General features: G+C 44.2%; 4 protein-coding genes across 4 annotated transcripts; 1 reads left to right on the top strand and 3 right to left on the bottom strand.

The window, feature by feature from the left end:
* Window positions 1-390: 390 nt before the first annotated feature.
* On the top strand, window positions 391-3,748 carry LOC117143988 (serendipity locus protein H-1). Its single transcript, XM_033308931.1, has 3 exons — window positions 391-1,655; window positions 1,716-2,920; window positions 3,031-3,748. The coding sequence occupies exons 1-3, from the start codon at window positions 640-642 to the stop codon at window positions 3,417-3,419; spliced, it is 2,610 nt and encodes an 869-aa protein (XP_033164822.1). The 5' UTR covers window positions 391-639; the 3' UTR covers window positions 3,420-3,748.
* Window positions 3,749-4,305: 557 nt separating this feature from the next.
* LOC117144719 lies at window positions 4,306-5,064 on the bottom strand. Its single transcript, XM_033310057.1, has 3 exons — window positions 4,815-5,064; window positions 4,588-4,758; window positions 4,306-4,535 (listed from the first exon to the last, which is right to left on the bottom strand). Exons 1-3 carry the CDS (start codon window positions 5,058-5,060, stop codon window positions 4,359-4,361), a joined length of 594 nt encoding a protein of 197 aa, XP_033165948.1. The 5' UTR covers window positions 5,061-5,064; the 3' UTR covers window positions 4,306-4,358.
* Window positions 5,065-15,312: 10,248 nt separating this feature from the next.
* Window positions 15,313-16,303, bottom strand: LOC117143678 (seminase). Its single transcript, XM_033308463.1, has one exon. It carries the CDS (start codon window positions 16,233-16,235, stop codon window positions 15,339-15,341), a length of 897 nt encoding a protein of 298 aa, XP_033164354.1. The 5' UTR covers window positions 16,236-16,303; the 3' UTR covers window positions 15,313-15,338.
* On the bottom strand, window positions 16,302-17,140 carry LOC117143679. The gene has a single exon (XM_033308464.1). It carries the CDS (start codon window positions 17,138-17,140, stop codon window positions 16,313-16,315), a length of 828 nt encoding a protein of 275 aa, XP_033164355.1. The 3' UTR covers window positions 16,302-16,312.
* Between the last annotated feature and the right edge of the window lie 3,828 nt (window positions 17,141-20,968).

The following is a 20,968-nucleotide window of genomic DNA, read 5'->3' as shown; positions in this document are numbered from 1 at the left end:
CACCGTAGATAAACCTTAATAAAATATTATAAAAAATTTTTTCACGCACATATTATAAATAAGTGGGTTATGAATTTAACATAAAAAGAAAACAAATAATGCAATCATTGGGCCTACCTCCTTTAATATTTAGGGTTTGAATATTCTTAAAAGCTCAAAAAATCGTTATAGCCTCTTTACAACGTAATCATCAAGTAAATGTAACCATATAAGTGGAGTTGGGAAGTAAAATGTTTCCTTGCTGAACAAGATTTTCTTTTGAGTCAATAAATGTTATTTAGAATGATGAATCCAGTCGTGAATTAAATTTAGCTAACAACCCGCCTGGCGAGCATCGCTCTTAGCGGGACTGCCACTCGTGCGCGTCTTCTAACACTGTTCTCAAAATGGCGACTCGAGAATTGTAAGCGTGACAAAAACAACAAAGCCAAGGCGCATTTCACAATAATTAAATGTTTTTCGATCAATTGCGGCGCGTTTAATCCAACGAAAGCGATCGCGATGAGTGAATTGGGGACCCAGTGACCGGGCAACGGCGACCAGTGAACGCAAAGCGCCAGCGGCGCGGCGAACAAAGACAAAATACGGCGAGCGAAAACGCCGACCGCATAACCTGTACGTGTAAGCAAGGCAAGGCGAATGGAAGGCGGCAAGGGCGAGGGCAAGAGAATGAAGGAGGAGGCGCCAAGCAAGAAGTTGCCGCCTAAAATCTACGGCGGCGATGCGGGCACCCCCACGAAGGCGGCCCACGACGAGATACTCAGCTCGCTGCTGCGGATCAACAACTTCGATTCGATATCGAGCATCAAGGACGAGTCGCTGGACATCGATCTGTCGGCGTGCGTGACCATCAGCTCCGCCAGCCTGGTCAATGGTAACAGTCTCTCCTCCACCGACTTTTGGCGCGTTTTGGACGAGAGTGCCCAGAACAACACCGAGCTGAATCTCTCCTCGGACGTCTGCCGCGATGACCTGGCTGCCACCAGCTCGTCAACCGTGCCCAGCACTCTGACCAGTGATAACCACTCCAGCTCGGAGTTTAGTGTAACTTTCCTGCGGCCCGAGCCCCCGAATGCTTTCACTAATTCCCCTTTTAAGAAGACTTCCTCCAGCGGCACCTCCACACCCGTAAAGCTATCGCCCGAACAGCTCCACCAGCAGCATCAGCTCCAAATGCCCCAGTCTCAACTGCTGCAACGCAAGCCAAAGCTGCCGGCGGCGACGGCCGTGCGTCTGAAGGTCTTTAAAGAGGAGCCGCCCGAGGAGAAGCATCCGCCGGAGCAAGTGGTCACCAAGGTAGAGGTGTGCGAGTCCGAGCTACTGCCGCCATCGTTTACCATATTCCAGCAGGCCAAAACGGCTGAATCGGTGGCAGATGCGGCTAGCATGCCCCCTCCGGCTGCTTCGGAAACGAAGCCCTTAGAGGTGGACCCGGCACCGCTGCACAAGTGCCTCGACTGCAACGGACTGCTGCTGGAGACGCCCGACGAGGTGGCCAAGCATGAGGCGGCCGCTCACAGACTGAGGCTCACCTACCGTTGCAGCGAGTGCCAGCGGGAATTTGAGGTGTTGGCGGGTTTGAAGAAGCACCTAAAGACGCACCGCACCGAGGGCCGCAAGGACACCTGGAAGAAGTGTCCTGACTGCGGCAAGTGGTAAGTGTTACTGCAAACTCAAAATAGTTATTCCTATTGACCATTTTCCTGTCACCTTAGCCTCAAATTGGGAAGCATGTGGATGCATCGGAAGATTCACAGCGATAACAAGAAGTACCAGTGCGACATCTGCGGCCAAAAGTTTGTGCAAAAAATAAACCTCACGCACCACGCACGGATTCACTCATCGGAGAAGCCGTACGAGTGTCCCGAGTGTCAGAAGCGATTCCAGGAGCGCTCACATCTACAGCGTCACCAGAAGTACCATGCGCAAACGCGTTCCTATCGTTGCGAAAAGTGCGGCAAGATGTACAAAACGGAGCGCTGTCTTAAGGTCCACAACTTGGTGCATCTTGAGCAGCGACCATTCGCGTGCACAGTGTGCGACAAGAGCTTCATCAGCAATTCGAAGCTGAAGCAGCACTCCAACATACATACAGGGATGCGCCCGTTCAAATGCAATTATTGTCCGCGAGACTTCACCAACTTCCCCAATTGGCTGAAGCACACGAGACGCCGGCACAAGGTGGACCATAAAACGGGCGAACACCTCGAGAACATTCCCTCCTATTGCTCTAAAAAGTCCACTACAAACAAGGCCCAAAAGGCAGCCGCGGCAGCAGCAGCAGCGGCGGCAGCATCTTCAGCTGTGAATCCCAACGAACTTTCCGCTTCTGGTGACCCTAAAGCCAAGGCTAATCTTACGTCTGCTGCTGCACCGGCTCCTGCAAAACAAGCGCGGAAAAAGAAGCAGCCGCAACAGGCCACTCTTGCTGCATTGGGAATAACTCTACCTGCCGGTACTGCTCTTCAGCAAGTGCATCCTGTGCCGCAGGCGCAACAGCATCAGCAGGAACTTACCACTGTGCTGGTGCCGCTGGCCCCGCCGGCCCCTAAGCAGACCAAAGCCAAGCGAGAACGAAAGCAGCTAGCACCGAAGCAACTGCAGCAAAAACCGCAACTGCTGCAGCAGGGCCAACCCCAGCAGTCCAACTTAGAGCCCATTTCTGCTGTGCCGCAAATCAAGAAGGAACCAGTGCAGACTCAGGGTCCGTTCCTGGACTTACACGGCCTTAGTCTGACTTCAGCCGAAGAGCTGATCATGGAGCAGGCCCTGGAGATGGAGGAGTGCGGTCTGTACGATGCGCCTAATGCAAACACTGAAATGGGGACGTCGGACAACGCCATTTCAGATTCGGCCGCTGCCCTGCACTTCCAGATAAAGAATGAATTACCGGACGAGCTGTTGCCAGACGATGACTTCTGTAAGTTTCTAATGAAAATGCCCTGTTTTATAAATTGATTACCCAGTTCGTGGTAAAAAACGGTATTTCCTTTAAAAACTTTATATTAATTTAAACTTTTATACTTACAGTGCCTTGTAAGCCCAGCGACCGACTAGCTTGCCCCTCACTGGAGTCCTCGCCGTTTTCGTCGCCCGCCTCCATGGAGCTGACCGCTGTCTCATGCGCATCCAGTGTCGCCATATCGACGAATGCTCTACCAGTGCGATCTGGGAACTACTACTTACCCGCCTTTACGCTGAATGCACACGGAAAGCTTAGTAGTACGGGCAATGGTGTTCAGTCTGTGACCACAAGCATGGCCCAGACACCCTCTGTGTCCATGGTGAATGTGCCTCTGCTGGTGCGATCCAACCAGATGCTGCCCTCAGTTGACACGTTACTCTTCACCAATCAGACAGGCGGAAGTCGATTCTTTGCGGGGAAATCGGCGACTGCAGCCACGCCGCATCTGACATGATCGGGCGGCGGAATCTGCTGCCTGCCAACATCAACGCCTCAACGATCTCCTGTGTCTTAGTTAAGTTAGCAGTGTCGACCATGTTGCACCAGCGCAATAGGGCGGTCGCGGACCGATGGCAATCGATTAAAAGAATACGGAATTGTGTCCCGTAGGTAATTAAGAGTATGACGCTACATTTGTTTAAGTAATTGACGTAAGCTGATTTCTGCATAGCCCGTAAGTGTAATTGAGTGTACATATAAACGATTATATATAGATACATAAGATAGATCTTTAATTTGTACGCTTCACACCAATAATAAATTTCGTACATATTTTAGTAAACATTCCATCATTTTTTGCAAGTCACACCCAAATTGGAACCGTTCCTTTTTGGCAAAGGCTTTTATTGGTCATAATTTAAATAAGTTGCGCTGTACTTCGAAGCAAATGCGTTCTCTCGGCTCCGGAAGAATCGTAGGCTATTGACTGTGGCTTCGGGCTGAGTATCTCCTCAATCGCAACCACAAATTGGTACTAGTCTTCGTTGGTGAGCAAAGCGTGGATTCCAGATAGATCCATTGAATCCACGAATCCAGTGTTTGTGGTCATTGCTATTAAATCGAATATATATTTCCCCTACAGTGGACTGTATGTTTTGATTGTAGTAATTAACCTCCACGTTTCTAATACACGTACTTAATCTGATCGTAGTTCTAATCTAAAAAATTGATGTCCGAATTTAATATAATTAATTATAATTATTTAATCAAGTACGAAAGGTTTAATTCATTTAATAGATCAAAATAAGATTAATCCTACCAGGGCAACCCCAAAAGTTTTAAAACTTGATGCCACTTTGTTGTACTTTGTTTTATTTAATTTTTCTTTTAACATAGGACATCGTATGTTTGATTATTAACTTTACTTCAATCAGTTGTTGAAAAGTATTTCACGTTAGTTTCTAATCTTAAAAACATCTCCTACTACTTCGCAGCAAATGCGGGTGGGCCTCTCAGTTCCCTTGGAGTCGAAGGCTCGAAAAATAATGGTGGCCTTGTAGCGACCTTCACGAAGTGGGGCGATAACTGAGGCGGACAAACTGAGGAAATAGGTCTCCAGAATGAGCTTCGTCTGAAATGAAATGGTTTGAGATCTTCTGTATATGGCGATAGTTCAAACCTACCCCTGGAGCATTTATACAAAGATCCTTCACATCGTTTATGACATGTCCTGTCCAGGGCTCATAAAGTATATTACTTTTATCATACATGGTTTTACAGAAATCCTTGGAATATATAGAGAAAGGAGTTGACGTCCACGTGCCCCGATCGAAGTAGAAGAGCTTAATGGACAGCTGTGGAATAATTGGGATGTTTTAGATTTTATGGACGGATTCGAGGACATAGTCACCTGTACGCGATCCCCGCGTTGGATGTCCCACAGCAAGGTCTGATTTCCGCTTACAGTCAGTCCATCCGCATCCATGGAAGCGGAGAACTCTGATAAATCAAAGAGTCCATGGATGTCGAGGGTGCCTGGCTCAGGATTGGGGCAGCTTCTAAATATTTGTTCATCGGCCACAGAGAGTTCGTAAATGGCGCCATTTGCCTTGTAAAATAGGGAGACGAGCACAAGTATAATTATTTTGACATCCATTATATATCCGAGCACAACTAAAACTTTTTAAAAAGGTCGCTGCTGTTTTGTCCAATATATATTTTTTAAAAGCACGCCATGGGAATTTTAATAATAATAATTACCCTCCAGCTGACACAGTTATCGTGTGTACACTTCTAATCTCGCATAGTGCTTAGTTTTAATTGTGTACTTAAAAACATATTTTTAAAAATATTTCAACAATCTAATATTATTTTTAGGGTAACCAAGTTATAATTCGAATTAATTTTTAGCGATTATTATAATAAGTATAGGATTATTATAATGAGTAATGGAACTGGGTCTTTCTGAGAATACCAAATGCTTTATTTTAGTTAAAGCTATTTCCTAAATTGATTCTGCTACTATCCTCAAGGAATTGCAAGAGCAAAAACTGTCAGACCGAATAAAATGCATTTTGCATTGCCCTAGGGGTTGTTCCACATACTCCAATTCCTTTTTTTCCTATTACTTTGAGCGACACTCAAAAGGCTGTATATCAAAGTCAGCAGACAAACAGGGAGTTTAAACGATTTGCCTTTTAGGCTTCAGTTTAGGGGTGGGATTGTATTTCATTCCACGGCTGTATCTAAAAAGAGGTAAGCCTTCGTTTTTGTTTTATGGGTTACTTGGTTTTCCTTGGGTATTTAATACGTTTTTTAATGCCAATCTGCTAAGGCATACTACAAATGCATAACGGAATAACTTATATTTTAAATCCTGTTTCACCCAAAAACATTAAACTGCTAACTCTGTGCTTTCAAGATCTTGTGGTGGACTCCAAATTTATGGCACTCTTGAACCTGCCAAGACATCGTCGATTACCGTTTGATATATGGGCATCGTTGACATTATGAGGCATATTGAACGGAATGCCAAATGGAGCAAATTTCGAAATTGATTTGGGTATTCGAAGTGAAGTTCACACTTTCGAGTTATGACCAGTTTTGGGAGTAGTAAAGCGTTTTGATTTCAATCTCAACATGATGACACACAAAACGGTTTCTTCAAACTAAGGGCAACTAAGAACCCTTTCAATGTCGACATAAGAGACTGAGCATGGACATGCCGGCGGTGTGCCTGCTCCCGATTACATAATATCCATATCCCACGTACCCGCAAAAGGGTACCACACAGTACCACGATTGCTGACAATGTCGCGACAACGGGAATGACAGCATAATAATAATAAAAGGGTATAAAACACACATATACCCACTTTGCAATGGGGAGGATTCTCGAAAAGCGGCAGTGGCAGCAACAAAAACAAATAGAGCAACAGCGATAAATATTGAAAGGCATAAATAAACCTGCGCGCTGGGATGCGTGGGCGAATGAAAATACAGGAGCATGTGGCGCCTAATCAGGTCAGGTGAACAAAAAAACGTTTAATACAATTTCCAAATATGGTATAAATTTGTTTAACTCCAGAGATCCAATTCTGTCGACAAGCCTAAAAAGTTAGGTAATCGGCATAGAGTAGCTTTTTGGATGAAATAGTTGTATTCTGGCCCCGTTGCCCTTTGGCGCCCAAGTAACGCTCCTGGTCGAAGCGAAAGAGTTACGCGTTGCAACAACAATGAAGGACGACCGCTCGTTGGCGGCAAAAGTGAAGATGCCTGGCGTCGGTTTGTCGACGCTTGGCGCGTTTTGTAAATATTTACACATGTAGCAGTTACCTGTGATTGTGATTGTAGCCCCATTGTGTGTGCCTGTGCATGTGTGTACTCACGGGGATGTGTGTCTATAAATACACACACGCCCGCGAATCTTCGCCAAAGTCCTTGCAATATGTGTGAGTGTTTAAATATTTGCCGCTTGCCTTTCTAAAAGAAAACATTGCCTGCTTTTGGGGGCTGTCATTTATTACTGTCTGCCGATATTTTAATTAAGTTTATAATGCCAGCTGCTTTGGCAAGTGGGCGTGGTGCCGCCCATTAAGCCAGCATCATGCCACAACACACCCACCATCCCCCCACCCATCAGTGCAGAAAATCAAAGGCAACGAAAAGCAATAACACACGTGGCACGTGACTTGTTTACCATATAGAATTGTTTGTCTGCACGGTTTAAATGTCGCAGTGCACATGCAAAAGGATATGTGTACACACACATGAGCCTACGGCAATAGCACTGGTATTTGTCTACTTAATATAATGGTTTTCTAAAATTGGCTCTTTTTTGCCAGTATCTCACCATGTTTCCTAATTACAGAAGCATATGTATATACGTTAGGTAAACTAATTTATATATAACTATTAAGTTCGATACCTCATTGAAAGGAGAGAAATATGAATCTGTAGTTAAATAGTATTGAATTTTTATAACATAATAGAATCTGGAGAGAAAACACTTCTATTCTGACCGCAGGTGTATAATAGACTGATATGTGAGCACCCCGAACAGCAGAAAGTGTTTTCGCAAAAAATGGAAACTGATACGGGAATATGGTTGGCATTGCGATGGAGCTGCTATTGGTACGTGAGGGGGCGTGGGTCAATCAGCAGGAACCACAGCAACAATAATGACGCCAAATCCCGGCACAATGGGTCTGGGAGCGACTTTAAGCGGCACTGGTGCCTGGAAAAAGAAGAAGGAAGCTCTTGCAAAAATAGCCACAAAAGCTTTCGGATGGGGGGAAGTCTGCAGCGGACATAACGAACAATTGCAATTTTGTTTCATATTGTTTATTAATTGATTTTGTGTGTAGCAGTCAGAGGTTGTAAGCCTAAACTCTGTCTGAGCCTCAGGTTCAATGACTATATCTTTTGAATGTCCTGCGGCTGGCAAGTCAGTCTGTGGGTATGCTACAAATTTTTGATTCGCCCCCCATCGTTATTCTTCATATTCAACGGACTCGAGAGTGCGGCTGATATAGAAAGCTGGTGTTTCTATATATAAATATAAGTTTTGCCTCCTCTGGAGATTCTTTCTGTCTTTCGTTTTTGTTGTTTTGCTTGCATAAATCAATTTATCAATTTCAAAGTTGCCGCGCTACTTGGCTTGTTGCTGGCGTTGTCGCACTGGCGAGTTTGTAAACGCTTGTCAGAGTGTTTTGCTTTTTGCCACGCTCGGAAAAATGCAAATGCGAATTCAAGTGCAGCTTGCCGCGAAGCGCATAAAATACCATTCGAGGAACCGGAAGGCAGGCTGAGGAAATGAAACGAGACAGTCAGACAGGCAGACAGACAGACGGCTCTCGACTGGCAATGCAACGCGACTGGAGGAGCGAAACCAACTTCATTTGTCATTTTGTCACATTAACGCAATGGAAATGCAATATGCTAATGTCAAATTTTATGAATGAGCATGAAAATATTTGCGAAGGCTGCTTGATTTCATATTAAAGCGTTTACCAAGGGATGGGGCCGCATTAATGACTCGGAAACTAGAGCGGATCAGAAATTTAAATTGAGAAAATATTTATTGTCACTCTTGAACTTAAGGTAGTTCTCAGTAAGTTGGAGCAATGGAAATTCAACATACGCATCATTTAACTCTTAAATTACCTTCAAGAAATATTGCCACGCTGATAGCTGTCAAAAATAGAGTTCATCCAATATTCAAATCATAATCTCAAATTTATGAAACTCAAGTTCGAGTACCTTCTTACAAACCAGAGCGTGGAAGGTTCATTTATTATTCACCCTTTCCCTTGATTTCTATGCGGCTTCCCAATGCGCTCTCTTCTTCTTCCAGCCCGCTTCCGTTTCCGCCCGCTGGCACACCCACACAATTAACGATTCATATGGCACGCATTTAAGTTTTGCATTCCAAGTGAGCCGCAAATCTTTTGCCACGCTTCCTTGAGCTCTCAAAATGCCAAAAACTCAAAGTCAACTTGAAAGTATAAAGTGTCTGTGTGTGTGTGATGTAGAACAAAAATCGGATTTTCATTAACCCACACGAAAAGAGTGAGAGGGAAGTTGGCAGATTTTCCTTGTCCTGGCAACCGAAAAGTTTTGAAGGACGACATTTCTATTCATTAGTCGCATCTATAATCACACACACACACATGCACAGAGCTTTAGAGCCCGCGCTCTATTTGAGCATTGATTTGGTGTCGTTGTCTCCAACGCCGCCATTTTGTTGCCAAAAAGACATACGCTTTATTAGCCTGATGAAAAGTTAACTAAACTTTGGTTTTTCTGGGCCACATTTGGCAGAGTCGTAGTCCCACATTCCAATTCCCAGATCACAGGGCTCGGAGCCCCGAGCCCCGAGCAATCTCCATCTCACTATACTTTGTTGGGTTTGAATTTGACTTGTGGGAGGGCGAGAGCAAGAGGCCATCTCTGCTCTCCTCTAAAATATCAATAAATTCAATTAAAACTATTTTAAAGGGAGCTAAAAGCCATTGGCCTGGTTTAGACCCAAATCTCCACCTCATCAGCCAGCAGCTAAATGAGAAGCTTCCATTTGCCAAATGAACTTACCATCGCGCACTGAAAGAAATCTGGTGGGTAATAATTAAATGGACTTTTACCGCTTATATCTAAACTTTTATTTAAAGTTATCATAAAATCTTTTATTCATTGCGATTTCTAATCAAAAGAAATTGTCTATTTGCCTTTATTAATTGAATTAGTTTGAGTGTATCTCATAAAAACAGACTCACACATAGGCCAGCAGTTCTTTTTCTGATGCCACAGGTATCCTTTTCACACATCCTGCTACTTTACATTACAGAGCATAGTTAACATTCTGTAGTCTCAAAACACCCCTTCTAACGGGGAAGTTTTCGAAATAGGAGGGGTACGTGCAGGGGTGGCTTTTCTGTTACTGAAATGTTACGCTTGTGTTCTCATAACAGCGAGTCCTGGTTGCCATGCAATGTTAATAGCTGCTGTTGTTCGATTTTTACAGACTTTTGATTGGCTTTCTACTGTAAAGAGTCCTTAGGCTCTGTTGCCAATAAATGGAGTGTTTATTTCATTGATGGAATGTTTCAAGGCCGTTTAACAATGAAGGGTGGAATGGACTTTATTTTATATACTGTAAGGGTCAACAAACTGAAAATTTAAACACAAATTTAAAAAAATTGGATAACTGCAGTACTTTTAATGCTACATAAACTCGAAACTTGCATATGGGTTCTCAAAAGTAACAATATAATTTTTAATGGCACTTTATGGGATTGGATTTCCAACTCCTGGTCCAGTTCTGCCTGGCTACTTCCGCCTGGGATTGCTTGAGCAACGGGATCTGCGGCATTGCTGCACTCACTCAAAATTATTAAATGCCATAATTCGTTGGCGGAACTTTTGAATGTTTGGCGGTAATTACAGACACGCGCTGTGCCCTTGCCATAAAAATAAATAAACGCCGTCAGGAGTGGCGCACATTTCATTTCGCATCCAGATACAAATGACAGTCATTAGTCGAAAATTACTTTTCGTTCGCAGTCGCTGCCTGGCTGGCAACTTTAAAGTGATTGCCGCTATGGCAGAGGGAATTTGAAGTATTTTCTATATGAAAGCAAATCAAATCATTTGCAATGGGCTTAATTTGCCGCACAATGCACGAATGGCAGAAAAAATCAAAAAAGGGGAACAAAACGACGGGGGCCAAGTGCACAAGAGTACAGAAATGTATAAAAGAAAAAACGCTGGGAAATCAAGATGGGAACTCGGGCGAAAACGAAAGCAAACTTGCCAAAAGAGAGAAATTGCTTTGGCATAACTAGGGGAAGTGCATAAAAATGACAGAGATTGTACACTTGTACACTTGTATTTGCAATTGAGCGCACAAAAGTTTTCATAAATTGCATCAATTTGAAGTTGAACAGAGGAGCTCGAGGATTCCTCCGTCTACGCAGGCATGCCAAAGGTAAGGACTTGTCGATGTTGATTCCTTTTCCTCGAAGGACTCTCACAGACACAGACACACATCCTGTTGCCCCCCCCCCCCCCCCCACTTTCACAAAGCGACATATTATTTTTTTATGATTTGATTTCCCTTTTCATACCACGCAAATGAACTCTAAAACGCCGTTGATTGTGTATTGAGTTACTGAGACTGGCGGCGCATTAATATAATGTGGAATCATGTTTACAACTTGATTGAACTCATCAGAGCTGGGGACCTTCATCATCGGACCAGCCGCCACTGCACTTCCACTTCGGTCAGTCGCATCTCCATTTCCGCCATTTCCCGAAGGCTCTCCAGGACTTATCCTGCCGACTCCTGGCCGTCCTTTGCACGTGTGCCCGGAGTTTAACTTTAATTGATTGCATTAGTATTCAATTACGTTCTGCTCGCCGTCTCCCGCCATCGCTGTATCATTCTTTTATGCGCCATTAATAATCAGATTAATGCGGCATTACTGCTAGTTTGGCTCGGATGATTGTCCCGAGGCCCTTGGCCGCTAAGTCATCATTTTTACATATAATTTCCAATTATCATAATAAGCTTTGGGGCGAAAAGCGAAGCTGGCCGAGTCTTAATGGAACTAATGGAGATGCAGTAATAAGTTCAATAGCTGAGGCAAGTTCCATTGCTTCTCCGGCCACAGGTGCTGAAAATTGATCTGGCCATCTATATAATATATTTTATATAATTTTTGATGTTTTATTATAATTGTTTTCGATTGCAGACACTAATATTTGGCCAATTGCATTCATGTATATTAATTTTTATGATTTAATCAGACAAAATCCACGGCCTTGGGTGACACCTACCAAAGTTAATCACGCCCAATTAGTTTTTCACTAAGCTGAATTATATTTCATCGCCCACACTAAGTGATTCAATTTGGACACCTGGCCACGTCAAAGGCTGACCTCCCCAAGGCCAAGAAATCAATTTTCGTCATTATGCAACTTGGCCTTGGGCATTGGGTTAATTTGATTGATAGTCCTGGGGTTAAACCTCTTCGTATTCCGTTTCTCGAGGTATGGATATCAATTTTTGCAAATATCGCGACGGTTTTATGGCATTTCATATGCCTACCAGTTCGGAAATTATCACTTGCCTAATAAATTAAAACGTTTTATTTACGATTTGTGTCTGCTCCGCAGCTTAAATATAAATAATGCTCATTATGCGCAGCTCAAGTAAATGTGTATGCCCCCGACACATGTGGCATACGAAAGACAGCGACAGTGGAAGTGGAAGTGGATGTGGATGTGGCGGAGCCACGTGGATGAGGCACGTATCCGCCCACCGGAAAAACCTGGAAACCTGGCGGTGCGTTCGGCTCAGCGGTAAAGTGGCGCTGTGGCTCCGAGAAAAATGTAGTCCTAAATCTATGAAAAGTCAACTGGCGACGTGGTTGGAGCCGGTGGCACGTGGTTCCCCCTCGGCACGTGGTCTTGCCGGCGACATCCGAAAACATTCTCGAAATGTACTCCGGCCTAGCACTTAGACCGTAAGTGGAGTCGGAAAAATATGCACGGCCATTTAAATATACGACAAGTCGGAAAGTGCACTTGGAATTGTTTTTGAAGGTTTTTTTTTTTAGTGGTTGACCTTTTAATTCAAACTTCTGTAAAAATAGTTAAAGGATTTCCATAATACTAACATATACTAGATCTATTAATTGACTGTTAACTAAATGAATTATATTTGTTAGGGTAAGTAGAACTGTTACACATAAATATTCATATATATATAAAATATATATATTTAATAATACATGTTTACAGTGTACATTCATTTACCTAGGCCAGAGGGGAAATTGAGGGAAATCCCATTCCACCGCATCCGGCTTGCCATCCAATTAATAACGCATTAAACCGGAATACTGCGGCCAACCTGTCAATTCCGCGCTTCGACTGAGATCAAGTGTCCTGTCCGTGCAAATTGCATATCCTTTTCACCGGTAGGACTCTCTCCCTACCTCCCTCTCTCGATCTCCCCGCTCCCTTCCCTTTCCTTCCACTCTGCTGGCAATCGTAGTCCGCTTAGATGGCCTCCGCTAATTAGGCGATTTGCTTGACTTGCACTCAATTAGTGGGTCCGACCTGCAATTAGCCGGTGGGGTTTTAAATTGGCTCTCAGACCCGCGGAATCGGGTTCAATTCATTTGCTCATTTGTCATTGCGTGGGCCAGGTGTAAATGCTTTAAAATTCTGTTCAAATCTCATAAAAGTTTAACAACGCCGACGCGAAAGGTAAACAGACTTGAGCCAGATTGCCGGCAATTACATTATTATTTGCATTTGGGGAGTTTTCTCGGGCAAAACTCGGAGGCTCCTAAGTGGTTATGGTCGGGAAGAAATAAAAGGTGGACAGCCAGTGGGCACCGCTTCCTTATTGCGAAAAATCTTCGAGCGGTTCCATGGATATTATAGTCATTGCCAGCATCCCTCTGGAGTGTGTTTTTGTGTTGTATTGGCCGGGGATCGACGGGGACCGAGTCCTTCTCGTTGGGTATTCATCACTTTTCGACCGTAGTTTCCGTTTCCGCATTTGCCGGCCTGAAGTAAGTGTGAATGTGTTTGCTGGGTGGCGGACCTTCGGGCGGCGGCCGGACTTAAACTTTTCATAAACCTTAAGTGGAAAACTTTTATTTTATACCCAGCGCAGGGTCTCCGAACACTTTTGTTGCCGCTGCCGCGGCTGCTGTTTATGCCACCTATTTTGATTCAGTCAGTGCGGCCGGGTCGGAAATTGAACAATATGTAGGCTGGACCGATGCTGGGGCCAAAGTCACGTAAGGCAAAAGTTTCTCGAAATCATTTTAACGCCTTTTGAATTTTTTCAGAAAAGTTTCACCCTCGTTCAGCTCACTTCCGCTTTTGCGCTAGCGACAATCGCCTGAAAGTAGGCAATAAAAATTGTCAAACAATAAATATTTGCGGTAGGTCAGCGGGTCACTGAAAAGCGGGGGCGAAGTGGCTAAAGTGGTTCAAGTGACTTGGGGGTGTCGCTTTAGCCCCGCGAAATTCCCACGGGGCAGCAATTTTTAGTCAAATGGAATATATATTTGTTTTATTGTTTTTATTATCACACTAGTGTTGAAGTTTTTTCATGCCATTTGTTGTTTTCAATTGCAATATTATCCCGTGTCGCACTAATACCATCATCCACTATGGCATCCTTTATTTCATACAAATACACGCTGTTCGTTTTTTCTTTAATATTAATTTCTATGTACATAAATTTAGTTGTTCGCGATGATGTTGGCGGCAACATTTTCGACAGGCTTCGTTGCATTTAAATGTCAAATGGTGGGCGTGGCTGGTGGGAAAGTTATGGAAACTTTTCTCTAGACCACATAGATACTCTGGATGCGCTATAGATTTGGTACATTTTTGATTGGTTTATATCTTGGGCTGTACATATATCATTCCTGTCTTTACCTCAATTGAATTCGCTGTCATTTTAGATGGCAAAGACTTTCCTTGGCAGCGCTACATACCTACCTCCCATTAAGTTTTTAATAATTAGCCTAATCCTTGAAAAGGGCACTCCCAGACTCGCACTGCCTAAGCCTTTTATAGCTTTCATTATTCCCGCTGGGTTTTTAAATGCTTAATTTATTTATGTATGTTGCCTTTTAAATTTATTTTGTTGCCGCCGCTGATAGTGCTGCTGTAGGTGGGTGGCGTTGGGTGGCACGACGGTTCGTCCTTGCCGCGCGGTGGACATGTGCATATTTCATGACAAAATTGCATATTTTAGCGCAAAGCCAAAGCCAAAAGCCAGCGACGTATCCATGGCCGCCGGTGAAGCTTCGGGTTTTTTTTCGCAGGACTCCATCTCTTCCTCTTTTTGCCGCTGAAGCCCCCTTGTTGCCCCGCCCACCGACGGTGTAAATTTCAAGCCAAGTGTAACACCTTTTTCCTGTCATGATGATTTTAGAGGGTTTGGGTGGAGCTTGTGTCTCTTATTGTGTGTTTTTTTCACAATTTTCGTTTTTTGCCATTTGTTTTTTCGCTCAAATTTACATACATCATAGTCATTGCAGTTCAGGGCATTTTGATGGAAACAGTTAACTTTTTTAAGCCGCAAATTGAAAGAAAATAAAATGTTAAAAAAACATCGCTTGTGCTCTTTGTGTTTCCCTGATTTTGTTGGTGGCGACTTTCAATTTTGCGCGCGACCAACAGAAGGCGGCATCCCCTGATTTTATTTGCGATTTTTTTGGTCCACCCCACTTTCGCCCTTTTGTTTTCAGTGTTTGTTTAGTGAGATTGATTCGATTTGGGCAGCACACGAACATTGAACAGCGACAGTAAATCTATGTGCAATCTCTAACTTTCTGATGTGATTTAAAAATTTTTATTCAAACGTTTATATATTTTTTATTCAGTAATTTCCCAGTTAAATCATTTAGTTCGAATAGCGCTCAATCAAGTGCATCAGTTGAGTCCGGGCCTTAAAGACGTCGGCATACAGCTCTCCATTGACACCCCCATCGGAGCAGTGTTGTCCGTAAATGTCCACTCCGCACAACCGATCCTGGTGGAGCAGGACATCCCCCATGGCCGTCTGGCAGTCCACCAATCGGTTTGAATTCAGGGCGCACAACATGTTCTGGGTGATGAAGGCGTTCTCGTCCTGGGCATAGCTCCTTTTGCAATTGCTATTGGGAATGAGTTTGGTGCGCAGGAAGCGCAGATGTTGCTGTGACATGTACATGGTTACATTGTCATTTCTTTGGAGAGGTGAGTCGCAGAGATCAATCGGATGGACGAAGGGATCCTCCAGTGGAGCCTGAAGCAGTAATAGGGCCATGTCCTCAATAGCGCCGGTAATTAGATTGGCCACCGAATATATCCGACTCCGACTAGCCTGCAGTTTGTACGAGCGAGGTGGAGGTTGACGCAGAGTCCTGGGAAAACAGTGGGCGGAGGTTAAAACCAGACGAGTGGAGATTAGAGCACCACTGCAAATGACTTTGTTTTCATAAAGGATTCGCATAAGGTAATGCTTCACCGCCTTTGGTGCCTCTGTTGTGGCTTGTCCATCGGTAAGGAGAGTCTCGATTTCAGCGGGAATTATCTCTAGGCTGTTGGGTTCCTTGTTGACTCCGCTTGAGGTTCTAGCGGAAACTTTCGGTGATCTCTGGTAGGGATAGGGTACTATATACTCAATAACGCGAACTATCTGATAGGGCTGTCCATTGCGGGGTACTTCACCGACATTAAACTGCGTCGCCGTCTCAGAAGATCCATAAACTGATCCTCGGGACACTGCTAGTAGTATGACCAACTGACTTAGCTGCATTATAACATTTCAACCGATATAGTCCCACATCGCAACAATTAGCTTCCTTTCTCCGTAACTGATTTAAATTCTTCACTTTAACCGCTAAGTTTCCGGATCAAATCGCCGAGCATGGGCTGCAGTTTGCCTAGGCTTATGTACAGATCACCATTGAGTGCATTTTGAAAACAGCGAAATCCATAAACGTTTAAGCCGCATAATTGATGGTCTATAAGTAAGACATCACCCGGAGAAGTGGCACACATTTCCGGATTCATTGAGTTCTTTGCACACATCATACTGGAAGTTATAAAAACGGAATCCTCTTCTAGGAATGTTGTCTTGCAAGCGCGATTCGAGATTATTTCAGTTCTCCGACGGCCGTAATATCTGAGATCCGAAGTGGCCATCATCATTGATACTCTAGTGCCCAATGGTAGGTCAAATTGGCATAGAGCAACTGGATTGAGTTCAGAGGGTCTCTTCAAGTGAAGAATGCTGAGCTCAGGACAGAAATCCGCTTTGACTACATTATCCACAGCGATAGTTCTTCCGCCGGTGAAGATAATTTGCAGCGGTTTAAAGGAGTCGTTTGAAAAGCAATTACTGGAGGTGATCGCCAAACTGGGAGCCACCAAGGCTGCACTGCATCGTACCGAATTTGCCACCTTTATCTTCGCAATAAAGCTGAATTTCAAGTGGCGCATCCCGATCTCATCTTGATATTCCAGTTCCTGCCTTCTGATTGGCTTATATTTGTTGATGATTCGAATTATTTGACGGTTTTCTGAGAACTGCTGGTCGCCTCTTCCGCCATCAGGATATATCACATTCACACGACAATCCTTGCAGAGTTGAGCTCCAATCGCCGCTTCGCAAAGCTGACAAAACCAAAGCGCTGAAACACAAACAAGCAGCGAATGCATCTCCAATCGACTGATGACCAGCAGATGACTTTTATTTATGGGCGAATGGAATTCGAGGCGCCTGTCAAAGCAACAAACGTCGCTTCGATCCACATGGCGTATGCGTAATCAAAATGTTTTGCCTGCTAAATGGCAAACATAAACAGTTGACGGCTGTCAGTTGTTGGCAGTTGTTGCGTGTTGACAATGTGTCAGGTCTAATGACCAAACAAAGGTAGGGCACACAAACATTTGAAGTGCAACTCGATAGCCTTTTGGCTCTACAAATGGGGGTTTAAGGACGATAAGTAATAGTACCCAATAGTTAAGCTTTAAAAATGTTTTCAAAACAAATCATTTATAGACTATTTTAAGGATATTTTAAAAAGTGTTAGGTAAATGAAAATAAAGAAAGAAATCAAAAGCTAATAGCAAACTATCAACCATAGAATTCGAATTCGCGATGTGGGCGTCTTTCGTGGAAATCGAAAATTGTTTTTGTGCATTTCAGCAAATTAAGAAAAATGGCAACAGCTTCGGCTGGACCTCTGCTCATTTACTGAATTTATGGGCGGCGCTTAAACTGAATTGACAATCAATAGTCCCTCGAAGGACGAGGCTGGAGGACACGCAGGATAGCAGAGCTCATAAACAATGCGGCCAATTTACATGCCCAGGGATCGACCGCATGTGTGTGTCTATTCCAGTGTGTGTGCGCCTATCCCAGTGTGTTCCACCATGAAAAGGACCTTGTGTTGCTTTTATTGTTGTCGTTGGAAATGAAAAATTGTCCCTTTGTTGCATATAAAAACAATGGGCCAAAGAACTTGAAATCAATTTCAAACGTTTTAGGCAAAGCCAATTGATTTATTTGTTGTGCGTCTTTCTTTCTCCGCTTTTGTGCTATTGATTGTGCGGGTGGTTTTCGAGCCCATTGTTTTGTATTACTTTTGCCTTGAATAAAGCCCTGGGAGCTTTACTTGGCCAGGTCCTTGAAATGTGGCACCGTTTCCCAACTTAAAGCTCAAACAATTAACACCGAGTGCCGAAAGTCAAGGGCTTCGTGCGCTGTTTTTCGCTTTACACTTGATAAACTTTTTATTGCTTCCAAACAATTTAAAATCGAGAGCGAGTGGTTGGCTGGTAGCTGCCTGAATTACAATAATGCTCCGCTTGGGTTCGGTTTGTTGATGGCCTCGGCCAATTGGCAAGACAAACGGCTGCAGCTGCTTGCGATGAACTGGAGTGAGGCTATGACAGCATTCGAATTCGAATTGGTAATTGAATAAAAACAACGAGTGCGAGTAGTGAGCTGGCCAAACAAGTCCCAGATGGATCCGGAAAAACGCTGTCTTTAAGACACTGGCTTACGTAGATACCAGGCTCTTGTTATTCCTAGTGTACAGGAAACAAATGTATTATTTTTTGGGATTTTTAATGACACTACTGGTCCGAGCACGATGAGGTTTTTTCGGCAGTCAGCGTGCTTGAGATAACCATAAAAGCTTAAATCCTCATTGAATATTATATATATTATATTTGCTTAAACTTCTTATCATTTATTTTTTCCAGTGCCTGATTGCACGGTTCCTGACACATATCGCAATGCAATGGAGCATGAAATAAATGAGAGGCCGCCGGTTGGATGCGACTCGAGAAGTAGTCCTTCCGGCGGTTTCCTCCAACCAAAACAAAATGCCCCGCCAAGCCCAGGCACCACCCTCGATGTCACTGATGGTCTTTGGACATTTTACGCCTTTTACACAGTTGACTGCATAAATTCATGGCCGGGATATGGTTACGCATTTTAAACAACACTCTTCGGCTAAATCCGAATCGAGTCAAGTGGTTCCTGCGGATGGGTTGCGGTGGCACGAAATGGACCTTTGTTTCTTCGAAATAAGAAGGAACTTGGCAAACATCAACACAGCTTGGCAGCAAACGGCGTGGACTACAAATAGCTGCAGCAGCTTAAAGCTGATTTAACAAAGTTGGCTCTATCTTCTGTCGCACTTGTTGCCCCGCTGCTCGGGACCAAGAACAAGTTTTCTTTTGGCCCCCGAGCATTGCTCATTATTGCGAAATGTTCGGGGCTAAGCTTTAGTTTCAAGTTTGATTTGTTTACACATGAGTTTTTGGCGAGACCGACGGGAGATTGTTTTGCTGCCAGCTAACAAGTTGCAAATTAAGCTAAAATGTGTATTTTGGCAAAAGTGCAGGGGGCTTGGTGGGTGGTGGTTCTGGGCTTCTGGGCGTTGGGTGCTTAGTGCTTGGCAAGGACTTTGGTATACAAATACATGCATGTAAACGAGCATAAAAACCGCACAGTCAAACGCACTAACAAGCAGCAGTAATCAGTGTGGCAGCAACAAAAGTGAAAAGCCAACAACACACTTGCTGCATGCAGCACATGCTGCAGGAGGAAATTACATGCACAGAAGTTGAAACAATGGCTGCAAGTCTGGCCCAGCCCAGGCTCGCTGCTCATCACCGAGCTAGCCATCGCCAGCGCCATCATCATCAGCATCCCCGTCGTCCTCATCATCACCCCCATCATTATCATCATCATCAGCAGGAAAAGCAAAAGCGGCAGCATCAGTTGCTGCGGGCAGGACACCACCTCCCCCAAAAGGCTATTGACCCAATTTCTGGGCAAACAATGGACCAGCAGAAAAGAAATCACAAAAGCGTAGCCAAATCTCGGGACCAAGCCAAAAACCACTTGACAATCCTGGCTAGATCTGCTGGTGCTGCACAGAGAAAAAAATGGAAGATTTATCTTGCTTTAATCCGGCAATCCGAAAGTTGATGGTCATTTAAGCCTCAGCTGAGTAAAGTCCAAATATTAGAGTTTTTAAGGGAGAAACTGTATAGGAAATATGGTTGAAATAATTTCAGTTACACGAGACCTTGAAGTAAAATATATGAGTTACTTTATTTTTAGCTAAATTCGAAAGTCTCTATTGCATTTAACATGCATTTTTGTAATGTTAAAGTTTAATTGTCTAGAATGAATTCCAATTTGATGACACTCATCGTTTTGGTTCGTATAACCCATTTTCGCTGACTGTGCATCCTGGTTGTCTGGCCGGGGCAGTGTGCCAAATGTTTTGGCTATGAGCAATGTGTTTACCACTATCCACAACTTCCCCGCGGTGCCCGCTGATTTCCGCTTTCCCGCTTCGAGGCGACGGCGACAAAACAAGTGAAAGTTTATTACATCTCCACCAGCAGCCAGTTGGCCAGCCGGGCAGCCGGAGAAACCAGGAAAATCAATAGAATGCAATTGCATGGCAAATGACCCATATAGCCCCAGGCCCGGGCCCTCAAATCCGAGCCCCAACCCAAAAATCCCAACCCAAACCAAACTAGAAGCCCGGGAGCGGATCAGGCCAGTTCATGGCCCTCGTCCTGCGGCAGCCGTCGAAGGACGAAGGACGCAGTCGGCCTGAGCCTGAGCGTAATTGTGCCAAATTATAAATTATTTCGAATTTGCCAGGGCGCAAACGATGCTCCAAGGCGCTGGTTTGCCGCCGCTGCCGTTGCCTGCAATTAATTTTGTGCAGCGCCAATTGAATGGCGAACGGAGAGTAATCGCTGGCGTCTCTGGTTGCGCGGATATCGAGGGAAGGTGGAGCTGGAGGAGGAGGCAGTGCCTCTTCGCGGGCAAAGGCTAAGCGCATAATTTAAATTTCTAATTAACAGTCAAATAAATTGTGCCGGCTGCCAGCGTCGTTGCAATAGAGCCGCGCCAAGTGATTTTATGGCCAAAATGCTCATTAAGTTAACGGCAATTTGCAGCCGCAGACAAATGCAGGTGAGTTTGAGGTGGGCCAAACTGGGGCACGC

Source organism: Drosophila mauritiana, chromosome 3R (assembly GCF_004382145.1).
Source record: "Drosophila mauritiana strain mau12 chromosome 3R, ASM438214v1, whole genome shotgun sequence".
Classification (NCBI taxonomy): Eukaryota; Metazoa; Arthropoda; class Insecta; order Diptera; family Drosophilidae; genus Drosophila; species Drosophila mauritiana.
Note: the sequence above shows the minus strand (reverse complement) of the source record. Positions and strands in the feature narration are given on the sequence as shown.